Source organism: Notechis scutatus, chromosome Z, assembly GCF_049901735.1.
Source record: "Notechis scutatus isolate UNSWTSFEM ecotype Mainland chromosome Z, rNotScu1.2, whole genome shotgun sequence".
Classification (NCBI taxonomy): domain Eukaryota; kingdom Metazoa; phylum Chordata; class Lepidosauria; order Squamata; family Elapidae; genus Notechis; species Notechis scutatus.
Genome location: NC_142025.1, coordinates 85,533,893 through 85,555,134, shown reverse-complemented (window position 1 = coordinate 85,555,134; position 21,242 = coordinate 85,533,893). Strand labels below are relative to the sequence as shown.

Here is a 21,242-nt window from a genome sequence, read left to right as displayed (position 1 = left end):
CATGCAAGCACACACACACACAGAGGCATGCATGGATAATCCCTGTTACTTAATAATACACTGACTATGAATATGCAGGCTCCATGCATATGATAATTATGATATTTGGTACTGAGAGCTAACCTACATATGTTGTAAATTACTAACTCCAATTTTCAAAATGATTATTTCAGGTCAAGGTGGAAAATTGCAAACATTAATAAAAATGTATATAATCTGAGGAAGGGATAACATGAGGTGGATGCATATTTGGTTTATGAATTAGTAGCTGAAAGCATAGTTATTAATACTGCCAGAGCAGTATTTCTGGAGCTAAACTCCACAGACTTTAAAGTTACCAAAGTTGTACTAGACTAGAGAGACTCCAGAAAGCCTTATTGGTAAACAAATTGGTACATTTGCCTTTCAGTCCAAAATGAGTTTCAGCTTCACTGCCAACCATTGTAAAAAATAAAAAATAAAAACCCTGGCAACTGCAAGTGTGGGCCTTCAGCTCTGGAATGAAATAATACCTGGATTTAAATAGTGTTATTTTTAATTTAAATTTACCTATCTACCCGATATCTGCTACTGACCTAGCAATCCAGAATCCATAAACGTGCTAGTTCTAATCATTCGGAGAGAAGAAATAAAAAGTGTTTTTCCAAAATAATTGTTTTTCACATACGTTGGATATCACACACTTTTGATTTTGCTTCAAGGTCACCTGAAAGCCAAGTCGTTTTCTACAGTACCGATTCCTATCGTTTCAACTTATTAGCGGCATTCTCGTGTTATCTTAACCCAATTTATTGGAATTGCAGGACAGAGCTATCACTACTGTACTTCATCTGCAGTAATTCTCACAAACGGTAGTCTAAAATATAGTTGGCCGGTCTAAGTGTCAGTAGATGGTGCGGAGAGCCCCAATTATTTAAGAACGATGCTTTTTATTGTCCCGGGTTTCCTGCTGCTCTTCAAACTTTCAGTCTCTTCGTACCCCTTCCCACTCCCGCTTTTCATTATCCGGGAAATAAATTCTACAGCATCCTGTTCCAGTGACGCTTTTGGCACATATTTTATGCTTTTCATGAAGCATTTCAATGTTGGTAACCAACTGCAGCTCCGTTTCCAACCAAGGGAACGAAGAAAGAGAAGAAGACACCCGCACCGACCGTTCCCGGCCAAGTCAACCCACGTGATGAAATATACCGCCGCCGGCCCCCCCGCCCCGCCGGAAAGGGTGGCACTTTCTTGGGCAACCGGCAGGGCCTTGCCGTGACGTGCCCCTCCCCCGCTCCTGGACTGGGGCGGGGAGAGCGGTGGCGGGGCAAGTGCCCGGTTAAGCAAGCGGATCAGACGGCTAGGTCAAGACACCAAAAGGTTCCCTTCGCTTTCTCTAAGCGCGCCCTGGGCGCCTCAACCAACCCAGCCCAATCCTTCCTTCCTTTCCTTCCTTCCTTCCTTGCCCTGCTTTTACTGCACAGACCGAAGCTACGGATGCCGTTTCCCGGCGGCTTATGGTGGCTGCTGTGCTGCAGGCAAGGCTTCACCTTGCTGCGACGTGACTACTGTGAAGCGAGCAAGGGGGTGGCCAGTGAAGAAGTTGAAGAATCATTTGAATTACGCAGACAAGGCGATGAGGTGAGCTGTGCGCGGGCAGGAGCAACCTTAGAACTTCGCTCCATTCTTTTGGGAGTTCTTTCGAGAGCTAGAAGGAAAAACTATCATTTTTGTGGTCAGGGAAGAAAACGCGTGCCTCGATACGTTTCACACCCCTCTGCTGGGGACTTAAAAGATCTTATGTAAATACTAAGGATGCAATAATAAAAAGAGAGTAAAGTGATCCTTGGAATTTTTTTCTGTTTGGAAGGTCTTCTAATACTACTAAGTATTAACTTAGAACGTGCTCACTGACCGGATCCAATCAGATTAAATGCGGGCCAACATTCTTCTTGGATTGCTTTATTTTAAAGAATTGCAAAAGAACATGCCTTGATGTTGCCTTTCTAGCCTTATGTCCTTCAAATGTACTGGCATTACAGGACAGCTATCATTAATAATTTCATACCTTCAGATTCATTGTTGGAAGAAGTGTTATTCTGGTGGAGGATTCTCTTTTTTTATTGTTGTTGGTTTAATTCTCATCTTTTTCCTCTTCTAATCTGATTGATTTTCTCAGTGTTAATCCACAGGGATTTTATTATATCTCAGTAGCTAACTGCCTTCCTTTTATTGTATATAATAGATAAATTGAGAATTTTAAGTGCCAAAATCAGGTTTGAATTATCCATGAATAGATTTATCCACAAGTATGTGCAGTATACTCTCCATTTTCAAACTTTTTAAGCTAAATCAAATTAACCTCTAAATGTGTGAGCTTCTAGGTGTTGCTATATGGTAACTCCTGTCACCCATGAAAATGGACTATGCTAATTGAAGCTGTTACAACAGCAAAATCTGGAGGGTACATGTTCTTCACCTTTCATTTAATCCAATTGCAGGAATGGTATGCTGACCCAGGTGAGCAGAAAAATTAATGTTTCCTCATATTTATGCAATGCCTCTGCCATGACTTATATAGGACAAGCTGTTGTCTTGGATGCTTGGAATTTCTTCCTTGTTTCCTTTTAATAAGACAGAGGGTCAAAGAGCTCAGCCTCAAAGTGATGGAGAGCAAGGCTGAGTGTTGATTGACATGATCAGCTAGCTGCTAGCATATAAAGCCCAAACATCAAAATGTTGCCGAAGTGTTCATAGTAAGGCCTTCGGGTCTCTCACCCCATATTTTGTTCTACTGTTCTGTTCTTCCTAAGAAGCAGAAAAATAATTCCTCTGCCATTTGAATCAGGTCATTCCCTTCCGAAAAAGTAGCCAAGTTGGCTACAAGATGAACTGTTTCTTCCATTCTTATTTACCAACTGTATGCACAAGTATGCAAGGACTTCTTGCGCTCTTTAAAGCAGTCGCATCTTTTTCTAGAGTTCTTTTCTAGAGTTACAAACATATTTGCACCCTGCTCCAAACTGGATTTGATTTCCAAACTGAATCAAATAGGGAATACATAACAGCTCTGTGCATTTGAAGAAATTACATTCAGGTTTTCTTGACTAGTGCAAGAGAGTTAGATTTTTATAAATACTTTCTACCTGCTGAACATAAATATTGGCTTTACCGCATATCTAAAATCTTTTTCATTCCAATCAAACTCAGATTGCTGAGGTCTAGTTCAAATGAAACTATGTTTTAAAGGCATGATGATGCCTATACTAGAGCAGAAAAATTTCAGCCCCCAAGGAAATCTTTCCTTTGTCTGGATAATCTTTTTCATGGCGTCACTTCTTGGCACAGTAAAAAGGCCAAGCTGTCCTCTCTGACAAAACTAAATTGAGGTGTGGGTGGTTGGCTGGAGGACTGGCTAGTTTTAAATCCCCAAGGGATCTTTAAAAAGTTCAGTTTAATTCACAGCTCAGATGTGCTGGATACATTTTCTTTTCTGGGAGTTTCTCTTTCAAGCTTTCTTTCTTAGGTAAAAAACTCACCATCAAGCTGAACGAGACTTAACATGTTGAGGCAGTTCAGTATAGCTGCTAGAAGAAACTGGCCTAGAGTTCCTTTGTTTTCTACAAATCTATTAGAACTCCAAAGGTGGGGGAAAAAACTGGTTTTCAGAAAATCATCTGTTCGGTGGGTAATAACCTATCCCCCTACGTTCGTTATGTCCCTGCATAACAGATTTGTACCCTTTTACTTTCCTCCTCGCTCCCCAATCATCCATTAAGGAGAAATCTTGAAACCATATTTTGATGGCAAGTTGAGGGTGGGGAGACAAAGATGCCCTGTGCTAAAAGTATGTTACAGGGAAGTTCCAAGTGGGAGATGGGGTATTTGGGTGCATGTTATTTTTGGAGCATTTCCTCAACCCCACCTTGATTTTCAGTAGCCGAGGAGCATTTGCTGCATAATCCTTCTGAGCAAGAACTTGGGAAGTATATGTGATCAATTAAAAGAAAAAGGATAACAAATGTTATTACACCATAACAATAGGATTATTCTGAGAATTGAGAATCCAGACAGGGTCCATATCAGGGTTAAAATGAGGAGTAATTCTGGATAAGCTCCCAATCCATCCTCCTATTTCCAAGTGGTCAAATAAAAAGTTCTGGGAAACAACAGCCTCCCTTTGCTCTTCCTTGATATGAAAAAGAAAGAATGCCCTTGAAACTACCATTTTGATTTCGCTGTAAGACCCTCTGAAAATACTTTTTTTTTTCATAAATTGCTCTGCTTTAATACAAATGACTGCCTGAGGGTTACAGGAATAGTATCCCAGAGTGTGTAATAAATGCCAAGCTAAAGAAAATTGATTTTAAATCCATGGCTACTGCATCTTCTGACTTAAATATGCAATAATTTAAATTTTTCTCTTTTTTGCTACTTCTGAATTTTCTGCCAGCTTAATTAAAAGATTCTTAATAGTTCTCTTCCTATATCATGGTTATTATATAAACCTCTATGACTATCCTGCTGTTAGCTTTTTTGACCCCTAAATTATATGCTCATACTGTCTGCAGCCTTTTGCATGAAGTTACTAGGATCTTCTGATAAATGGGAACTTATCATTTGTCAAGTTGGAGAGATCAGAAACTGAAGTCGTTGTGCAGTAGTTGTCAAGTAGGCGTGCCAAAGTATTGCCTATTCAGAGGGCAGCTGCCATGCTTGAGGTACAATAGATCATTGGCTCAAAGTCCCACATTTTTTTTGCCAGGAAGCAGAACTGAAAGATGGAGCAAATGGAAACATAGACTCTTAATTTTAATTGGAAATACATCTATGTGTATATGCTATTTCAACCAAAACTAATTGCTTAAAAAGGCAGCTTTTTTTTTTTTTTTTGTACTTTGGAAGCTATTGTACCCTTGAAAAACTTCTTCCTGCCATTGTTTCCATTGTAGAACGTCAATACTCTATAAATCTTTAACATTTGAGGTTTGGGTCAAGCATTCCCTTTCAGTAGTTTTTATTTAAGCTTTATGTTCTAACTGTGTGATGTAATCAGAGGAATTTTTTTCCATGATAAATAGTTATTCAATTTTACAGCCCATAGAGTTCTACTTGGCACTTCTACCAAACAAAATTTATGCCGTGATATTGCATTTGATCAAATACAATTATGTAAATGTAGCCTTTACTCAGGAGCAACTTTCCCACTTGAACTCCTTGTTCTATATTTATTGATAGTTTTTCTCGCTACTGATTTTTTTTTTAAAAAAATTCTTCTCAGTGTTCTGCATATGGTCTTTATTTAAATTTAAATGCACTATTTTCATTCTACTTTTCCTGTGTAAAATTCCAAATAAGGGGAATATTGATTTGAGGATGAAAGATGTCTATTTTAATTTCCTGCTCATTTAAAAAAAAAATTCTTAGAATGACTGGTTTTTCAACAGAAGTCCTGGTTCAAGAAAAGTTATGATATTTTAAAAATAAACATTTTTGCACCGTAAGTCTTTATTACCAATAAACAATTTTGTACATTGGATCACTAAAACTCTCTGCCATGGGTATTTGGATAAGCTGCTCCAAATTTTATAAATCAGAATTCATAACTGTAATAGAATGGCTAAGCCAGTGAGGAGGCTTTACTATTCTTTCCCTTAAGCCCTTTTGTCTCCACGTCTCCTATTTTGGGATATCAGCTTGTTAGTTCCTGCTATCACCACTTCTTTTTCTCTGGAACTTCACCTGTTATCTTTCCCCCTGACCTTGTTATATGAGAGAAGTAGGACTCTCACAATCTGTGCTACCTTTCTGGTGAGTGAATGATAAAAATACAAGAAAACAATCTCCTGGCCATGTAACCTAGAGGTTTTTGTGTAAATAAGGTTCATCCCTTCTTCTTTCTTTGAGACCAATCCCGTTAAATACAAACAAAATCAAATTTAACTTTTTTTAAAAGAGAAACACAACACGCGTACTCTTTTTAACTTCAAATATAAAAATGCAAGTGTTTGTTGCTGATAAAGAAAAATAACAGCTGTTCAGATTCCAATGCTATGGTCACCAATTTAAAAGTGACAAAGAAAATAAAGTGCTTCCAGTAGACCATCAACCAGGTTGTTACAAATTGCACATTCTCTTCTTTTCTAGCTATTTTTTGGTGTGGTACTAAGTCAAGCCTGATCTTCCCAGTACAAATAAGGAAGCTGAATGTGTTACATCAGCCATTTGTCCAAGTCGGGCTGGACATGATGATATTTATTTTATTTATAATCTGTATGCAACCAAGAGTCATGCCTTGAAAGCTGGATTGTATGTCAGAGCTTGAGAAAATGTGTATTGTATATCTGAGCTGGCAGCTTGTGCAGGCGACAGTCCCAAACAATAAATATACTTTTGTCAGGCAGGTATCTTCATTTAGGTAAGGACTGGGCAACGGCTGTTTTACCAGTAGGCAATGAGAGAAATAGTTGAAAGTAAATAATGGCAGTGGCAATATGAGGGAGCTATTCTGCAAGCGGTCAGACTTTTCCTTATCCACTCTTCCTACCACACATTGTGTCATATGTTAGCTCTGTGTGTCTCAGAGGTATGATCCATATCATTCATTGTTTTAATGAAAATCTGTAGAGCGTTCTAAAGATTTGAAGTTTCATATTTCTCGTTTTAATTGATGGGAATTGAATTCTAGATAAGTTACTGTAAATTTCTGACAGAAGCTTTTTTTAGAGATAAAATGGCTGTCAACCGGCTGCAGCAGAAAGGATAGCCAGTAATTGAAGGAAGGATATTTTTCAACCCTCGTATTCTACAAGTTGTAAGAACAGAGTTAAGGAATCAGAACATGACCAGATTTTAATAGGATATAATGCTGTACTCTTTTGATTCACTCAAATAAAACTGAATAAATTAAATAAAATAAATTGGATAAAATAAAACTGAAGAATTATAAAGTTGTACATATTCAGCATTACTGAAATGTCATTTTTGTTTTGGTCCACTTACAAATTACAAATTCAGTAATTAATTCAAACAAAGCTAGTCTGCAAAGTTGTAAAGTTAATCCCATGAATGTGTGGATATGCTTTGTTTTTTTCAGTGTCTTTTCCACTCATGATAATAAAGACATTTACATCATGCCTGTTTTCAGAAGTGCATCTTTCTATTCGTCCTCAGTCTTTTTCCCCCTACATTCCCTCCCTATAAGTTCATGTAACTGTCAATAGCAAAGCATGCCATTCTTTCTCATCTAGAATGAAAATATTGAAAATCAGTTCGATGGCATTAACAATTACAAGCTCGGTGGTGTCTCAGTGTTCTGGGGAACTGGAACATAAGAATTGTGGTTGAGAAACATGAAAAGCACTATATAACTGCAAAAGGTTTCAAGCAAGAACGTCATATGAGAGTATAAAATGTTTTATAGTCCTTGCTAAGTGCCTCAGACATAACTTAAACCATATTTTGGAGTTGATAATTCAGCCATATCTGCAATCCAGAACACAATTTTTAGAAGTGAATTATGAAAGGAAAATTAATTTTTGCAATTGTTTCCTAGATACTTTTATTTTTTTCAGTTCTGATGTTGCTTAATCTTTCCGTGCTCTGTTGATGGTTGCTAGTCTCCCTGCCTTACAGGATCATGATGATCTATGCCAACTTGGGCCAAGTTACAACAGGTGTTAAAATGCCACAGGACAGTTGGTGTCCAGTCCATTACTCAATACCTGTTGCAGTAGCTCCCTACTTTTCGCTATTCAGTTTGACTTTATATATAGTCTCTCTCTCCCCCCTCCCCTTCTCTCTTGTTCTCTCTCTCTCTCATTCTCTCTCTCTCTCTCTCTTCTTTCCTCCCCTCCCTGCAGCTTAGATTTTTATTTGGGGCACCTTTGTGGGGACTACAAAGTTTTAGATCCTACAATTCCACCAAACTCACACAACTGCATCTCAAACTTGGCTTACATTTTTTGCCAACATTAGGGGATTTGCATGAATTAGGTACGTGAGACTATAGTTTCCTGTCTTCTGTTAGGACTTGTCTGCTCCTTCACCTTCTCCCCTTGCAGGGGAAGGGAGCTTTAGCTACAATAGGACTTTTTTTTTTTTTTGCTGTATCTTACCCAACAGAGTGCTTGTGCAATTCTGAAGAGAGTGCAGCCCAACACCGAGGTCGGCTGAGGATACAGGAACTTGTTCAGCTGCTGCAGCTTGCAGGATGTGAGAAGGTTGATCAGCCAGACTCTGGCTTGGGAGGGGCAATAGTGCAGACTAGGCAGCCTGAGAAAGCAGCAAATTAATAATTTACTTCCTTGAAGGGTTGGGAGGCATCCTGCCTGTATGAATATTATTTATGCATTCCTATTTTCTGTTTAAATAGCCTCTTACTTTTGAATATATAAATTTTGAAATTGCAAGATAACATGTTATCTAGCTTTGAATTCTAATTTCTAACTCTTCCAGAGTGCCTTCTGCCCTCATTCTCCTTAAATCTAACTCTCATGCCTTTTTATGTTCAATTCTGAATGAATCCTGATGACATTCCTCTTCTTTCTCTTTCTCTCTCTATTCACCCCATTTTCCCCAGGACTCTACCTTACAAGTGAACCTCACTCAACCCAGTCGTGCTAGCAGTTGTTCCGAAAGGTGAGTATAAAAGAGTTGTATATATGAGGCAAGGGGGAGTAGAGAACAACCGGCATTGCAGTGGGAAAGATACTGTGTTTTAGTGGGAGAATACTGTATGTTAACCAGAGTCCTATTTCTGGCTATTGTTCTCATAAAAGAAAAGGAGATTCCTAACATTCATTTGACTGACCCCTCTAAAACCTCCTCTGTTCCAGACCAGAAACTTCATATCCCTCCTTTCCGTATGGTTTTCCTCTGGGAAAGGTTTCGTCTTCAGGCTTTATGCTAACACTTTGTTAAACTGAGAAGCAAAAAAAGAAATGGAAAACATAACATTCATGATTACTTCGCACTTTAGGGTTCAATCCTAGTATTGGGTATAATTCCCAAGTCTCCCTTAAGACCAAATTAATACCTTCCAAGTGTATCTGTCTGCTCTGTTCTATCCTGATGTTTTCTGTTTGTTCTCGGCTGGAAAGCCAAAAAATCCATGGAAAGAATTCTGCGACCCATATATCTCCCACTCTGCTTCAGAGCTAATAAGTCCCAGTTGGGATCAGGCATAGCCAAGCAGGAAGTAACTATTTGAGCGAGTGATTCTTACTTCTTATCTGTTGCCAAGGTGGGCTTGGGGAAAAGGCAGAGGGAAGTAGAAGGTTTTTGTGTGTGTGAGGCTGAGGCCACTAGAATCCTGCTCCGGGAGGTTGCTGGGAGAAAAGGACAAGGGGAATGAGATAGAAGTAGGGTGATGTGAGAGGGGAGGATATAAGAAGAACCTGTGAATATACTTAATTCTTACTTGAGCCCCAAAGCCTAATGGTGATATTAGGATAAATCAAATAGAAAAGTAGTCGATAATGCCATGAATGCCTGCAGAGATGAATTTTCTTATCTGCAGTAATTTGTGACATTGGACTTTGCGCAATGTGCTATAAAGAATCATGAATAGGGAGGAGGAGGCATTTTCTTCCCTTTCTTTCCTCCCCCCTCCCCCGCTTTGTCCCTCTGGTGCTGATGCTCAAATGCCAAGACCTCTGTCTTTCTGTATCTCTTCCCCGCAATCCAGCCAGCATCCTCTCTTCAGCTGAGCTCCTTCATTTCCCAAATTCTTGGCAGCCCTTCTATATAAACAGCTTATTTTTAGTCTGAGGTTAACAGTGCAAAATCTCAGACCAGTTTCCCAGAACTATGGAAGAAACGGGATTGGGGGTGGAGTGGGGGCAATATTCTCTCTCTTTCCTTATAAAAAAAAGGGGGGGGAGACTTGTGAATTATACCCCAATATGAGAATAGAAGTGTACAGAATCCATTGAGAAAGCACCTGAATGTTTTCCAAAACTTCTCAGGCTCTTCTTAGTAAAACTATGTGTGTTAGTAATGCAGTGCTGTTGTTATAACTTAAAAACTGCCTTTACTCAATAGTGGTTCCTGATCTAGCAAATGAAAATTCATAGATTGGGATAGATAACCCAGCAAATTGGGGTTTTTTGGGGGAAGGGGGTGGACGGCAAAACTGAAAGAGATGGGTCTACTCTTATGGAAAGATCAATCAGTCTTCTTTCATTTGTATTAATGTAGGTCTGACTGATGCCTATTGTTTCTACTCTGTTTGCTGCCTTCAGGTCTTTGCCAGTGACTGAAGAGACATACAGTCTTATCACAGAGAACTGTGGAAGGATGCAACATGAACCTGATGCTATTCTGAAAGGTGGACACTTAGATTTGCTTCTTTCCTCTCCTCCCCCCCCCCCTTTTAAATTTTAAAAAAATCTAATCCAATGATCTTAAATCTGAAGGAACTCAGCTTTTTTTCATCTTCCAGGCTGGTTGCAGAGAGAGGTCCGAGGAGGTATTAAAAAGCCCTGGTTGCGTCCTCGCAAATACTGGTTTGTGTTAACAGAGGATTCCCTAGACTACTATAGTGGGTGTGAAGTGACCGCCCAACGGCTTGGATCCCTTGTTCTCACCAGCCTCTGCTCTGTGCTGTGGCCTGACAAGCAAACCTATAAGGAGACAGGTAAAGACTGTCTGCTCTGGCATGGTTAAAGAATTTTGTCCTCAGCTTTAATACTATTGTAGTTTCTTTGTGGCAACAGGAATGAATGATTTCAGCAAAGGTTTGATCTTTGAGTTTGCTTACCAGGCTGTGGTCAGCCACTAAGATATCCATAGTCCATAGATTTATTTAAGAAGCATTTTTAATTTTTACCCCTTTTTGCATAGTGAAAATACAATCCACGCATTTTAAGAAAGTAGGTCAAATTTCCTCATATTTATCTATGATTATCTTCATGTTAATTATATATGAGTACTTCTCTCTCCCATTCCTGCAGGCTATTGGGCAGTGACAGTTTTTGGCAGAAAGCACTGCTACCGACTCTATACAGAACATTTAAATGAAGCTGTACACTGGGTTTGTGCTTTGCAGAAGGTTATCATCAGCAAGGCCCCTTTGCAGACCCCCACACAGCTGCTCATGCATGACATTGAGGTGAGGAACCAAATGAGCACAAGGACATGTCATTGGGAGTAGGAATGGGGGCTTGGTTAACTAGCAACAGGAATCTGGGAGAGAATTTTCGCAGAAACAGGCAAGGGAAACATGCCATGGTTTTTCTCCGAAGTGGGAACAGAAAAAGATAATCACATGCAACGTTTTGAGTGGGCCAGGAACTCAGTCCTTTATGGTTAAATTGATGGCTTTGATTTCAATGTCATTTTAAGTGCATCAAAATGTTTTGATGTTTACTTTTTAAAACCACAGGGCAGTGAGCAGATTTTGTTCAGAAAGGGACTATGAATATTCATTAAATTAAATTTCAGTAAGTTATTTGTAAGTGCAAAGATACAGGTAGTCCTCAACTTATGACCACAATTGAGCCCAATATTCCTGTTGCTAAGTGAGACCACAATTGAGCCCAATATTCCTGTTGCTAAGTGAGACAGTTGCTAAGTGAGTTTTGCCCCATTTTATGACCTTTCTTGCCACAATTGTTAAGTGAATCACTTCAGTTGTTAAGTTGGTAAAACAGTTTTTAAGTCAGTCTAGCTTCCCCATTAACTTTGCCAGAAGGTCACAAAGGTGATCACATGACCTTACATATCACTGCAATGTCATAAATATGAACCAATCGCCAAGTGTCTGGATTTTGATCACATGGGGATGCTGCAATGATCATTAATGTGAAAAACAGTCATAAGTCACTTTTTAAGTTCTGTTGTAACTTTAAATAGTCACTGAATGAATAAATCGAGAATTACTTGTATTTCTATTATTTAATTTCAGTTCATTTCCATAGCTGTACATACATTCTACATTGTATATACATACATTATCCATTCCTCCTAAGATTTCCGTTATAAAATACAGATGGAGATTGGAAGGTTCTTGAAGTCTCTGGGTCAATCACAGATAATGGCAATTACTCAAGTGTCATGCCCTTTACAAAGACAACAGCCATCTTAGCACATTCTGCTTAGGAAAGTACTATGTTGGAATGTGGTAATTCCAGAGATTGGATCTTTGTTCTAAGAATGAAGAAGGTTCATGGAGAACCTGATATTAATTTCAGTAATCTTAATGAGTAGAAATATAGACTAGATCCTCTCTTTCTCTTCCCATTTTCCTCTCTCTATTGCAGGAGAACCACAACAGCCCAGAAATCTTGGATCAAATTTATCGCAATAATCCCATCCTACGTTATACAGCTGGTCCAATTTATGCACCTCTTCTGCCCTTCCCTTATGCAGGTGGGTTGTGTTTCTTAGCTAGTAATCAGAATCCTTAATTTATTGACTTCATTATTTGTTATATGGTAAAGTTGTGTTGCTTGTGGTTTTTCAGGAGCATGGCCCGGAGGGACACTCCAAAACTCACTACCCCACTAAAATTTAAGATTCCGAAAAGGAAACATTGTTAAATATTTAAAAAAAATATTATATCAACTGTATTGAATTTAAATGAAAATTAATTCTATACTCCTCAATATTTAAAGTACTTGACCTAAATACAAACTGTATACATGAAATATTTCAGTTCTCCGCCTACAGAGAAGAAAATGAGAGCAAGAGCTTATACAGATCTTAAATGTATATATATATATATATATATATATATATATATATATATATATATATATATATATATATATATATATATATATATATAGTACCTAATTGTTGTTTTCTTATCTTCTTCCTCTCACCCTATCTTGCCCAATTTTGCAGCTCAGGGTGGCCAAGGTTATGCAGGACTTCGTGACGAAGCTGTCAAACTCTTCCATTCACTACAACAGCTTGAAGAATTGCAAGATCCAATCCTTCTCATGCAGGGAGTGCTGCAAACTTGCCATGACCTTCCAGCCCTGGTGGATGAAATATTCTGCCAACTGGTGAAACAGACAACAGAGCCACCTATTCCAGGGGCACCCACAGATTTGCGCTATTGGCAGCTGCTTGTGTGCATGAGCTACACTTTTATACCTTCTGTGCCTATACTCTGCTATTTGAATCTGCATCTGCAGCGGTAAGCCAGGGAAATGGGAAACATTCAGTGGTGGGATTCAATTTTTTTTTTTACTACCGGTTCTGTGGGCGTGGCTTGGTGGACGTGGCAGGTGAAGGATACTATAAAATCTCCAGTCAGAAGTGGTATTTGCCAGTTCTCCGAGCTACTCAAAATTTCTGCTACTGGTTCTCCAGAACTGGTCAGAACCTGCTGAATATCACCTCTGGAAACATTGCAAAACATGTTTCATACAGAAGTGGAAACTTGGGATATTCCACCTGTTGAGGAATTACAACTCATAGCATCCTTCATCATTAGCGCTTTGCTAGTTGCTATAGTAGCTTTGCTGGTAGCTGTAGTTCAGCAATAGTTGGATGACCATGAGTTCCCATTGTTAGTGGAATAGTTTGGTCACAAACTTTAATCACAAACTGAATGCAGAGCAACTGGCAAAAACTATTTCACCTAATCTGAAGGAAATGAAAGGAAGGGTTGTCTGTGTTCAACTCCTTCTTTGTTCTATATGCTATATTCACAAGGGTGTGAATAAAGATCCCTCCCTTTTTAATGTGTTCAGAGACAACATAATTTCAGTTGCCAATAAATTTCCATTATGGTCTAGTAGGCAGGAAGTGGATTAGAAAGATAATTCATTTGACATATATGAGCAATGTGCAAGGCAGACCTTTAGAAGGAATCTTTTTGTAGATACAATATTCTTCATATATCTAATTCTTTATTCTTCAGTTTGATTCAGAATGTTTAATGAACAATATTTGAAAAACAGCTTCAATCCAGCAGGAGTTTCTGAAACCCTGAAATATGCCCTCAACCCAAAACTTTCCAAACAATTTCATGTGTTAGTAATTTTTTTTATTTTGTTCAAAAAGTTAAAATACAAATTCCAAAAACAACAACAAACAACAACCCCCTTAAAAAGGACAAAAAAACAAAATATGTACAATTATTATACTAGCTGTTTGATTACTGACAAATATATTGCAACAATGCTAGTTTCTCCCTCTTGTGAAGCAGGCCCACATTCTATAAACTTCTGCATGTATTTACAACCAACTTAGTCTACCATCTATTTACTATAGGTAAAAATAAAATAGTTAACAGGTAAAACAACAGCAAAATTAAACTTCAAAGCCCTTTGTCATTGTATTTAACTTAGAGAAATTCTACAATGGTTTCTTATCTTCTGCAAATCACTACAGTCATTATCTCTGATCTATTCAGGATCAAATACCTTCATTTGGTTCTTAATAATAAAAGTTTCCCTTAAGATTTTTAGTGGAAGCTTTCCCAACAATATCTCATCTTCCAATATCCTAAACCTCTGCTGTAAATATATCCACCATATCCATTGCCGAAGCAGTCTCACTGAACCAGTGGCGGTATGCTATCGGTTCGGCCCAGTTTGGGCAAACCAGTAGTAAAAATGACTACCAGTTCCGCCGAACCGGTAGTTTAAAAAAAGCCTCTGATCAGCTGAGAGGGGGAAAAGTCTCCAACAACCAGCTGAGAGGATAAAAGACCGAAAAATGCATAGGAGGCGGGGAAGATCGCTCCTAGTTTTTCATTTTTTCACCCTCTCAGCTGATTGGCTTGTTAGATGCACGCACATTAGGGGCTTACCCCCTGGTAGTGACTAAGGTAGGATCCCATTATTGCTGTGAACTAAGGTATAAAGTCTCTTGTCAATTTTTGTCTGATTAGGTATAAATCCATTTTCCAAAATCAATCCATCTTCCTAGGAAAATCCCATCCAAATTATTTAACAATATGGTATGATAAGTCCATCCTCTTAACAAAGTCCAGTTGATCAGTCAAATTTGCCGATTATAAATCTGTAAAATCCAGATCTCCTTCAGATTTCTGCAACAGGCTGCCTGCTTTCCAGCCAAACTGCTCCTTCTTCATAAACTTATATTCCAGTCCATCCATTTGTTGGTCTAGCTTTATAGGATATTCTCTTTAGGTTGACTTGAATTGCAGGTAATTTTATTAAGCTTTTAACCAAAGATTTTGAAGTTGTAAATTTAAAAACTTCTTTTTTTCTGAAGATAGCCCACCAGGCTTTATCTTTAACTTGGTGCATTATTTGCATTTTTAACAGAAGGCAGACTCTCTTTTAACTTACACAATCAAAGAAAACAAATTCTTTCAAAAACAAAAAGGATAAATCTTACTGCAACAAATGGCCACATAGAACATTGAAGAAAAAAAGGGAAAGGGGAATTTAAAATTCAAAAATTTGAAAAGAAAAAATCCAGACCAAAGCTTTTTAAAAGTTAAATTCTGTAGTAAAATCCTATATAGATGTGAATCCAGTCTGGTCAGTTTACTCAGAAAGTTGCCAATTAGCTTCATAATAAAAGCCAAAGTAGCTCAGAGGGGGAAAAAAACAGTAAAGCAAAGAAGGAAATTTAACATTAAAATCCAGAAGATGATTAGAGTAAATCAGCCTTCAGTCAATCAATTAACTTTAAAACTAAGAATTAAAACAATAAAACTTTGAAATGTGCAGTTAAAAGTGAAGGTGAGCATAAAAAAAGCAAACAACTGAAAGGAAAGATGGAAACCGGAACTCTCCAAATGCCCCTTCTAGGAATTGCAACCTCCAGGATTCCTCTTCCCAGGAGGATCCACGGTCGTCCAAGAATTATCTTAGGTCATTCCTAGTTACTCCCATATGTGCCGGCAGCCAATGCACTTGGTTTGGCAGCAAAATTTAGTTTAGTTTACTTTATTGTCATTGCACCTTGTATAACAAAATTAAATACCATCTTCAATGTACATTATGACTATGAAAATAAACACAAACACATCCTTCACATTCTATACATTGAATTGAAAACCCCTGATATTGCATTAATATTGCTCTATACAGTAGAATTCAAAAGAGCTACTGCCCTGGGATAGAAGCTGTTTTTCAACCTGTTTGTCCTGTTTTGATTATCCTGTACCATCTGCCAGATGGTAATAGTTCAAAAAAAAGGGTTCCCAGGATGAGGTGGATCTTTGAGAATGTTTTGAACTTTCTTAAGGCAGCAGGAGCTATAAAGCTCTTCCAAAGAGGGTAGAGGACAACCAATTATTTTCTGGGCAATGATGTTACCCTTCTGGAGTGCTGTCCTATCTGCCACAAATAACCATTCAGTTATTTGTTGGCAGGAGAAACAAATCACCACCATCACCACCACCACTCAGCATGCCATGGTGGAGGGAAGTCAGTGCAGTATTTTTATTAATGAGATTTAATGGAATCACTCACCTAATACCATATCTTCCCTGACCCAATAGGATGGAGAAACTGTTCCCAAGATCAGCAGTGACCCACTATGGACATTTAATCACACAAGCCCTGCACAAAAGCATAGGACGGGAGTGTGTGCCCTCTTTGGATGAGATTGCAACACTAATAGGAAGCCAGGAAATCCCACACTCCACACATTGTCCTGGTACTACCACCTGTTATGTGGCCATCACATCTAATGTTACAGCCCAGAAGGTGAGCAGATTGCTTAATTGGTGGAATGCAAAAAAGGGTAGCTAATACTAACAATATAACTTCTATCTCCTCTTGGAAATAGCAGGTTCTATAACTCTAGTTTCTTACCAACAGCCAGGCGTAACTGTGTAGTCTGGTAGAACAATTAGATTTGGCTTTTTATTGTCTATATAAATTGTTAAATCATTTTCTTCCTCCCCTCATCCCGTTTATCTTTCTTCAGCATGTTTGACACTGTGATGTTTGCAGCACTGAGTACTTTCCTACTGGACATTACTAGGCCTTTTGTCATCCCCCACTTTGTCGCCTTATCCCAGATGTCTCAAGAACTGATGTTGCATTTGGGTGTGACCTGTATCCCCAATTCACTTATCTTCCACATGGAGAACTGGCAGTATAAGCAACCCTGTTCAAAGAATGTATTAAATAGTTTTATCAGGTATGAAAAAAAAATCCCACAAAAATATGTGTGTCAGTTATAGCTAAATTGAAAAAAGGGGCCAAGAGTTGACAGTATGTTTAGAATCTTGATTGGGGGGAAAAAACAAAACACCAAGGTCCAGAGCATTTCTGGCTGCAGCAACCATTATAGCATCAGACTGGCTTATTTGAGGGACTGCCTATCCCCAATTACACCTACCAATCCCATTAGATTCTTCAGAAGAGGTGTGATCTGGGTCCCATCTGTAACGAATGCCATCTGGCAAGATCCAGGAAGGGAGGCTTTTTACACCTTGGTTGCTGATTGTGTTGTGTAGGTTTTTATTTTTCATTTTTTTATTTATCATTGTATTTTGTTTTTAAGCATTATTGGGCAACAATGCAATAATGTATTTGAGAGATGGTTGTAGAAAATATATGAACACATAAATAAAAGTAGCAATAGCACTTATGCTAGACTTACATACTGTTTCACAGTGCTTTACAGCCCTCTCTAAGTGGTTTTAAAGGGTCAGCATATTGCATAAATCTGCAACCAACCATTTTACCCACCTTGGAAGGATGAGCCTGATGAGATTTGAACTGCCAAATTACAGGCAGCCAGCAGTCAGCAGAAGTAGCCTGCAGTACTGCATTCTAACCATTGCACCACCACAGCTCTTGTAGCATGCTTTTGCAACAAAAGAGTCTCCCTTTGTCAGGGGTGGGACAGAACTAAGCAAAATAAAAATTCATGTTTGCAAGATTTTAAAGCTACAATTTGGAAACAGTGCATTCTGTTAAGTCAGAAATCCCTATTGTTAACTTTGAAATAGTAGGAAATAGTCACTCAATCTAAGAAGATGTCTGTCCCTAATTTTATTCCAAAATTAACGTGCATCGTCTGCCAATTTGTTATTTCAGACATATAAGCTGTCCACCAGTAGTAGTTTCCTATCTTTAAGGAGACACTCAGAATTTGAGGTTAATACAGGTTAATAACAGGTTAATACAGCTGGTTTGTATTATTAACCTGCTTTATTCTTATGTTCTACTACCTTCAGCATCATATAACTACATACTATTGCCTACTTTCAGGATCTTTTTTGTTAGGGCATTGTCTGTTGGACTTTGGATCTTCTTTGGCCAAACAATAAGGAGAGAAGCAAGAACATCTTCCCAGTGGTACCCTGAAAGCTATTTTTCTGACATGTGCCATCATGAACATCATGAAATGAAGTATGGGACAACTGAAGGTCATGGAAGCCACTCTGAACAAGTCTGGAAAGTGATTAGCTCTGTCCTTTCCAGGGTATTACCAGGTGAGTTACTCCATCTGGAGAATATGAAAATAGTTTGATATCAATTTGGACAAAGCCATTGATGTGAAAGGGCACATGGAAATATTTTAAGAGTTTGGTTAGGGTCTTAATTAGGACTAGGAATTATTCTCCTTTCTATTAAGAATAGTTGATGCATATGAGAATTGCCCAGAGGCAGCTGAGATAGTGTGATATCATTTTAACATCTTTTGATGGGTGAATTTTGCTTTAATTAATGTATTGCTGCAAACATCCCTTGTGCCTCCACCTTTATACATAGTTAGCCAATGTATCTTGTTCCCAACTGAGTCAACTTGTTCTACACCCAGGGGAATGCTAACCTTTAGGACTTTCAGGTGAGCTATATAATATTCCTAAATGTAATTGGCCCATATTGCTTAAGTGATGAAATTCCTGTCATCCACACTCTGCATAGTAAACCCAGCAGGGAAAGTCGAAAAAGGTTATTTGACTTTGAAATAATGCCAATCTAGAACAGAAGTGCTGCTCTTGGTAAGTAGTTACAATCACGTCCTTACTATATATTAAGACTATTACAGGAATTGGATACAGATGAATAAATGTAGATGGTACACATTATTTGTCCTAGTCTAACTTAAAAAAATGCTAGTTCTTTCTGGTAACAATCTGTACATCTTATCCAAAAAGATGAAAGTCTGTTCACTATGAGAAACAGGATCAGTAACAAATGTAGGGTTGTTGAAGACAGAAAGCTCTGCACTCTTGTGTGTGATATTTGATTAATGCATATGTTAAATATTTAACATAAAACTATAAGAATGTGGTTGCTTGAACTCAGGGCATATATCTATAAACCCCATATGTGGTTTGTTTAATATGGCAAGTTGGTTTTACCCAACTATGGCAAATTTGAACAAAAAACGCATTCTTACCAGGGTAACTAATTAGCTGTGCATGCAGATTGACTGAAGCAAACTAAGTTCCACAGGCAGTTCTGGTATTCAGAACATTTCTATATGTTCTGGATCCTTAACATTTCTCCAGCTTTTCTGACTGGAAGGATGTATACTAAACCCTTCTTTAATTATCTCTTTGTTTTGGGGTTGTCCAAGAGAAGGTATTTGGAAGGCAATTATATGCTGGGAGGACACTAGCGTTTATCTGCCACCAAAGACCTGTTGCTTTCTTTTTTCAGATGAAGACAATCCTGCAGCATCAACAGACAAGGACTCCCAATAATCACATGAACAGGGAAATATTTCCAAAAATGCCAGTGGTAGAATTTTGAGTTGACTCCTAGGTATCCCGGCAGGAGTCTTGGATTAGCATATATTCTGGTCATTTGAAAAGAATAATAGTGATACTGTTTGCTCCTAAGGAGCTGATAAACTATGTCTTCTATTCAGAGGAATTTTCTGTTTCTACATCTGTTCTGATTAAATACTTTTTATACAAAGTGTCTCCTTGTTCTGTTCTCCTGTGTAAAAAAACAACAACCCTTTGTTCCAAAGAAAGCTGAAGAGTTTTACTACTGTTCCTTTTCTTCATCTGGATAATACCTGGTACACTATTCCTACTGACATAGTCTATCAAATAAAGGATGTAGAAACAAGCCAGAGCCATTATTTTCTTTCCTGTGGTTGGCCTGGCCTGCACCTCCCAGCACCTTCCCACTCCTGAAGCACCCCATGGTTCATTTGATGATTGCAATAGGGGAAACAGGGATTGTTAAGGCAATCATGGGGCGCCTTAATGACTGTCACAATATATGATTAGTGGTAGATTCCATTGCTGTTGTAAGTCAAGAACTTACCTGTAGCCTTATTGTGGGATGTTACTGATCAAGATATATTAAAAGGATGCCTGAAAACCCTACACATTAAAGCCAAAGAATACCAGCATGTTTTTCCAAGCACTTGTACCTTCTGTTAGATAGTGAACATCAAAACCCACTTTATATTCTCTTTTCATAGGAATCCAGAAATTATGAACATGTTTTAAAGGCAAAAAAGAAAAAAAATGCTTCTAAACGATTGCAACTATTTTTCACATAAAGAGAATGGCTTATACAGTAGATAAAACATTGTTTTAAAAAAACCTTAATTTCTTAAAATTAAGCATTGTTCTGCTTTTCTGATCAACACACATTAAACCAGAAGATACAAACTCCCAAATAGCTAAATACTGACTTTATTAAAAAAAACAACCAACATACACAATGCTATAATAAAACATCACCTTTTTATTTTACTTTTCCTAAAAATTAGGCTAATAGCAATCTGGCTTCTAAAATTCTTTCCAAGCCTGCTCCATTTTAAATTGCATGACTAGAAGAGGAGGGAGGGACTTAAAATAGCAAGGTCATTCTGATTCACTGCCCAATAGCCTATCCCATAGGTATGCATTGGGTGAAGTTCCTCCAAATAGTTTTTCTCCAAATTGCTTTGGCTTACTTTCTAATCTTTCTTTGGCCAGGTTCTTCCCACATAGCAAATCTGGTCCCATTCTGTTTTTGGAAAACTATCCTGCTGATTGGCAAGCAGTCAGGCAGAGTCCCAAGCTTCTTCACATACTTTTATTTTTGGCATTCCACTGGGCAGGAAAGCATAAAAAGGATAGTGAATACACTATCCTGACACCAACTCAGTCTACCATAGTTTTTTTCCGTCAGTTAAGCTGTTGGTAGTCTGGCTCTTTTAAGCAAGACTATAACCAATTATGATAGAAATATGGAATTGGCATAAAACTCTCCCTTTTCAAGACAGGATCAGATGAGGGTATTTACTAGCTACTTTCAAGGAGGAGAAAAGATGAGGAAACATTAAGCAGAACTCTAAAAAGGGAGTAAAGCAAGTATTAAAAATGCTCCCAACTCTCAGATGATCAACTG

General features: G+C 38.2%; 1 protein-coding gene across 1 annotated transcript; it reads left to right on the top strand.

The window, feature by feature from the left end:
- Nucleotides 1-1,051: 1,051 nt before the first annotated feature.
- PLEKHH3 (pleckstrin homology, MyTH4 and FERM domain containing H3) lies at nucleotides 1,052-19,808 on the top strand. The gene is made up of 11 exons (XM_026679832.2): nucleotides 1,052-1,623; nucleotides 8,564-8,622; nucleotides 10,227-10,312; nucleotides 10,427-10,621; nucleotides 10,938-11,095; nucleotides 12,246-12,354; nucleotides 12,832-13,129; nucleotides 16,421-16,628; nucleotides 16,852-17,067; nucleotides 18,147-18,370; nucleotides 19,548-19,808. The coding sequence occupies exons 1-9, from the start codon at nucleotides 1,480-1,482 to the stop codon at nucleotides 16,858-16,860; spliced, it is 1,266 nt and encodes a 421-aa protein (XP_026535617.1). The 5' UTR covers nucleotides 1,052-1,479; the 3' UTR covers nucleotides 16,861-17,067; nucleotides 18,147-18,370; nucleotides 19,548-19,808.
- The last annotated feature ends 1,434 nt before the right edge of the window (nucleotides 19,809-21,242 follow it).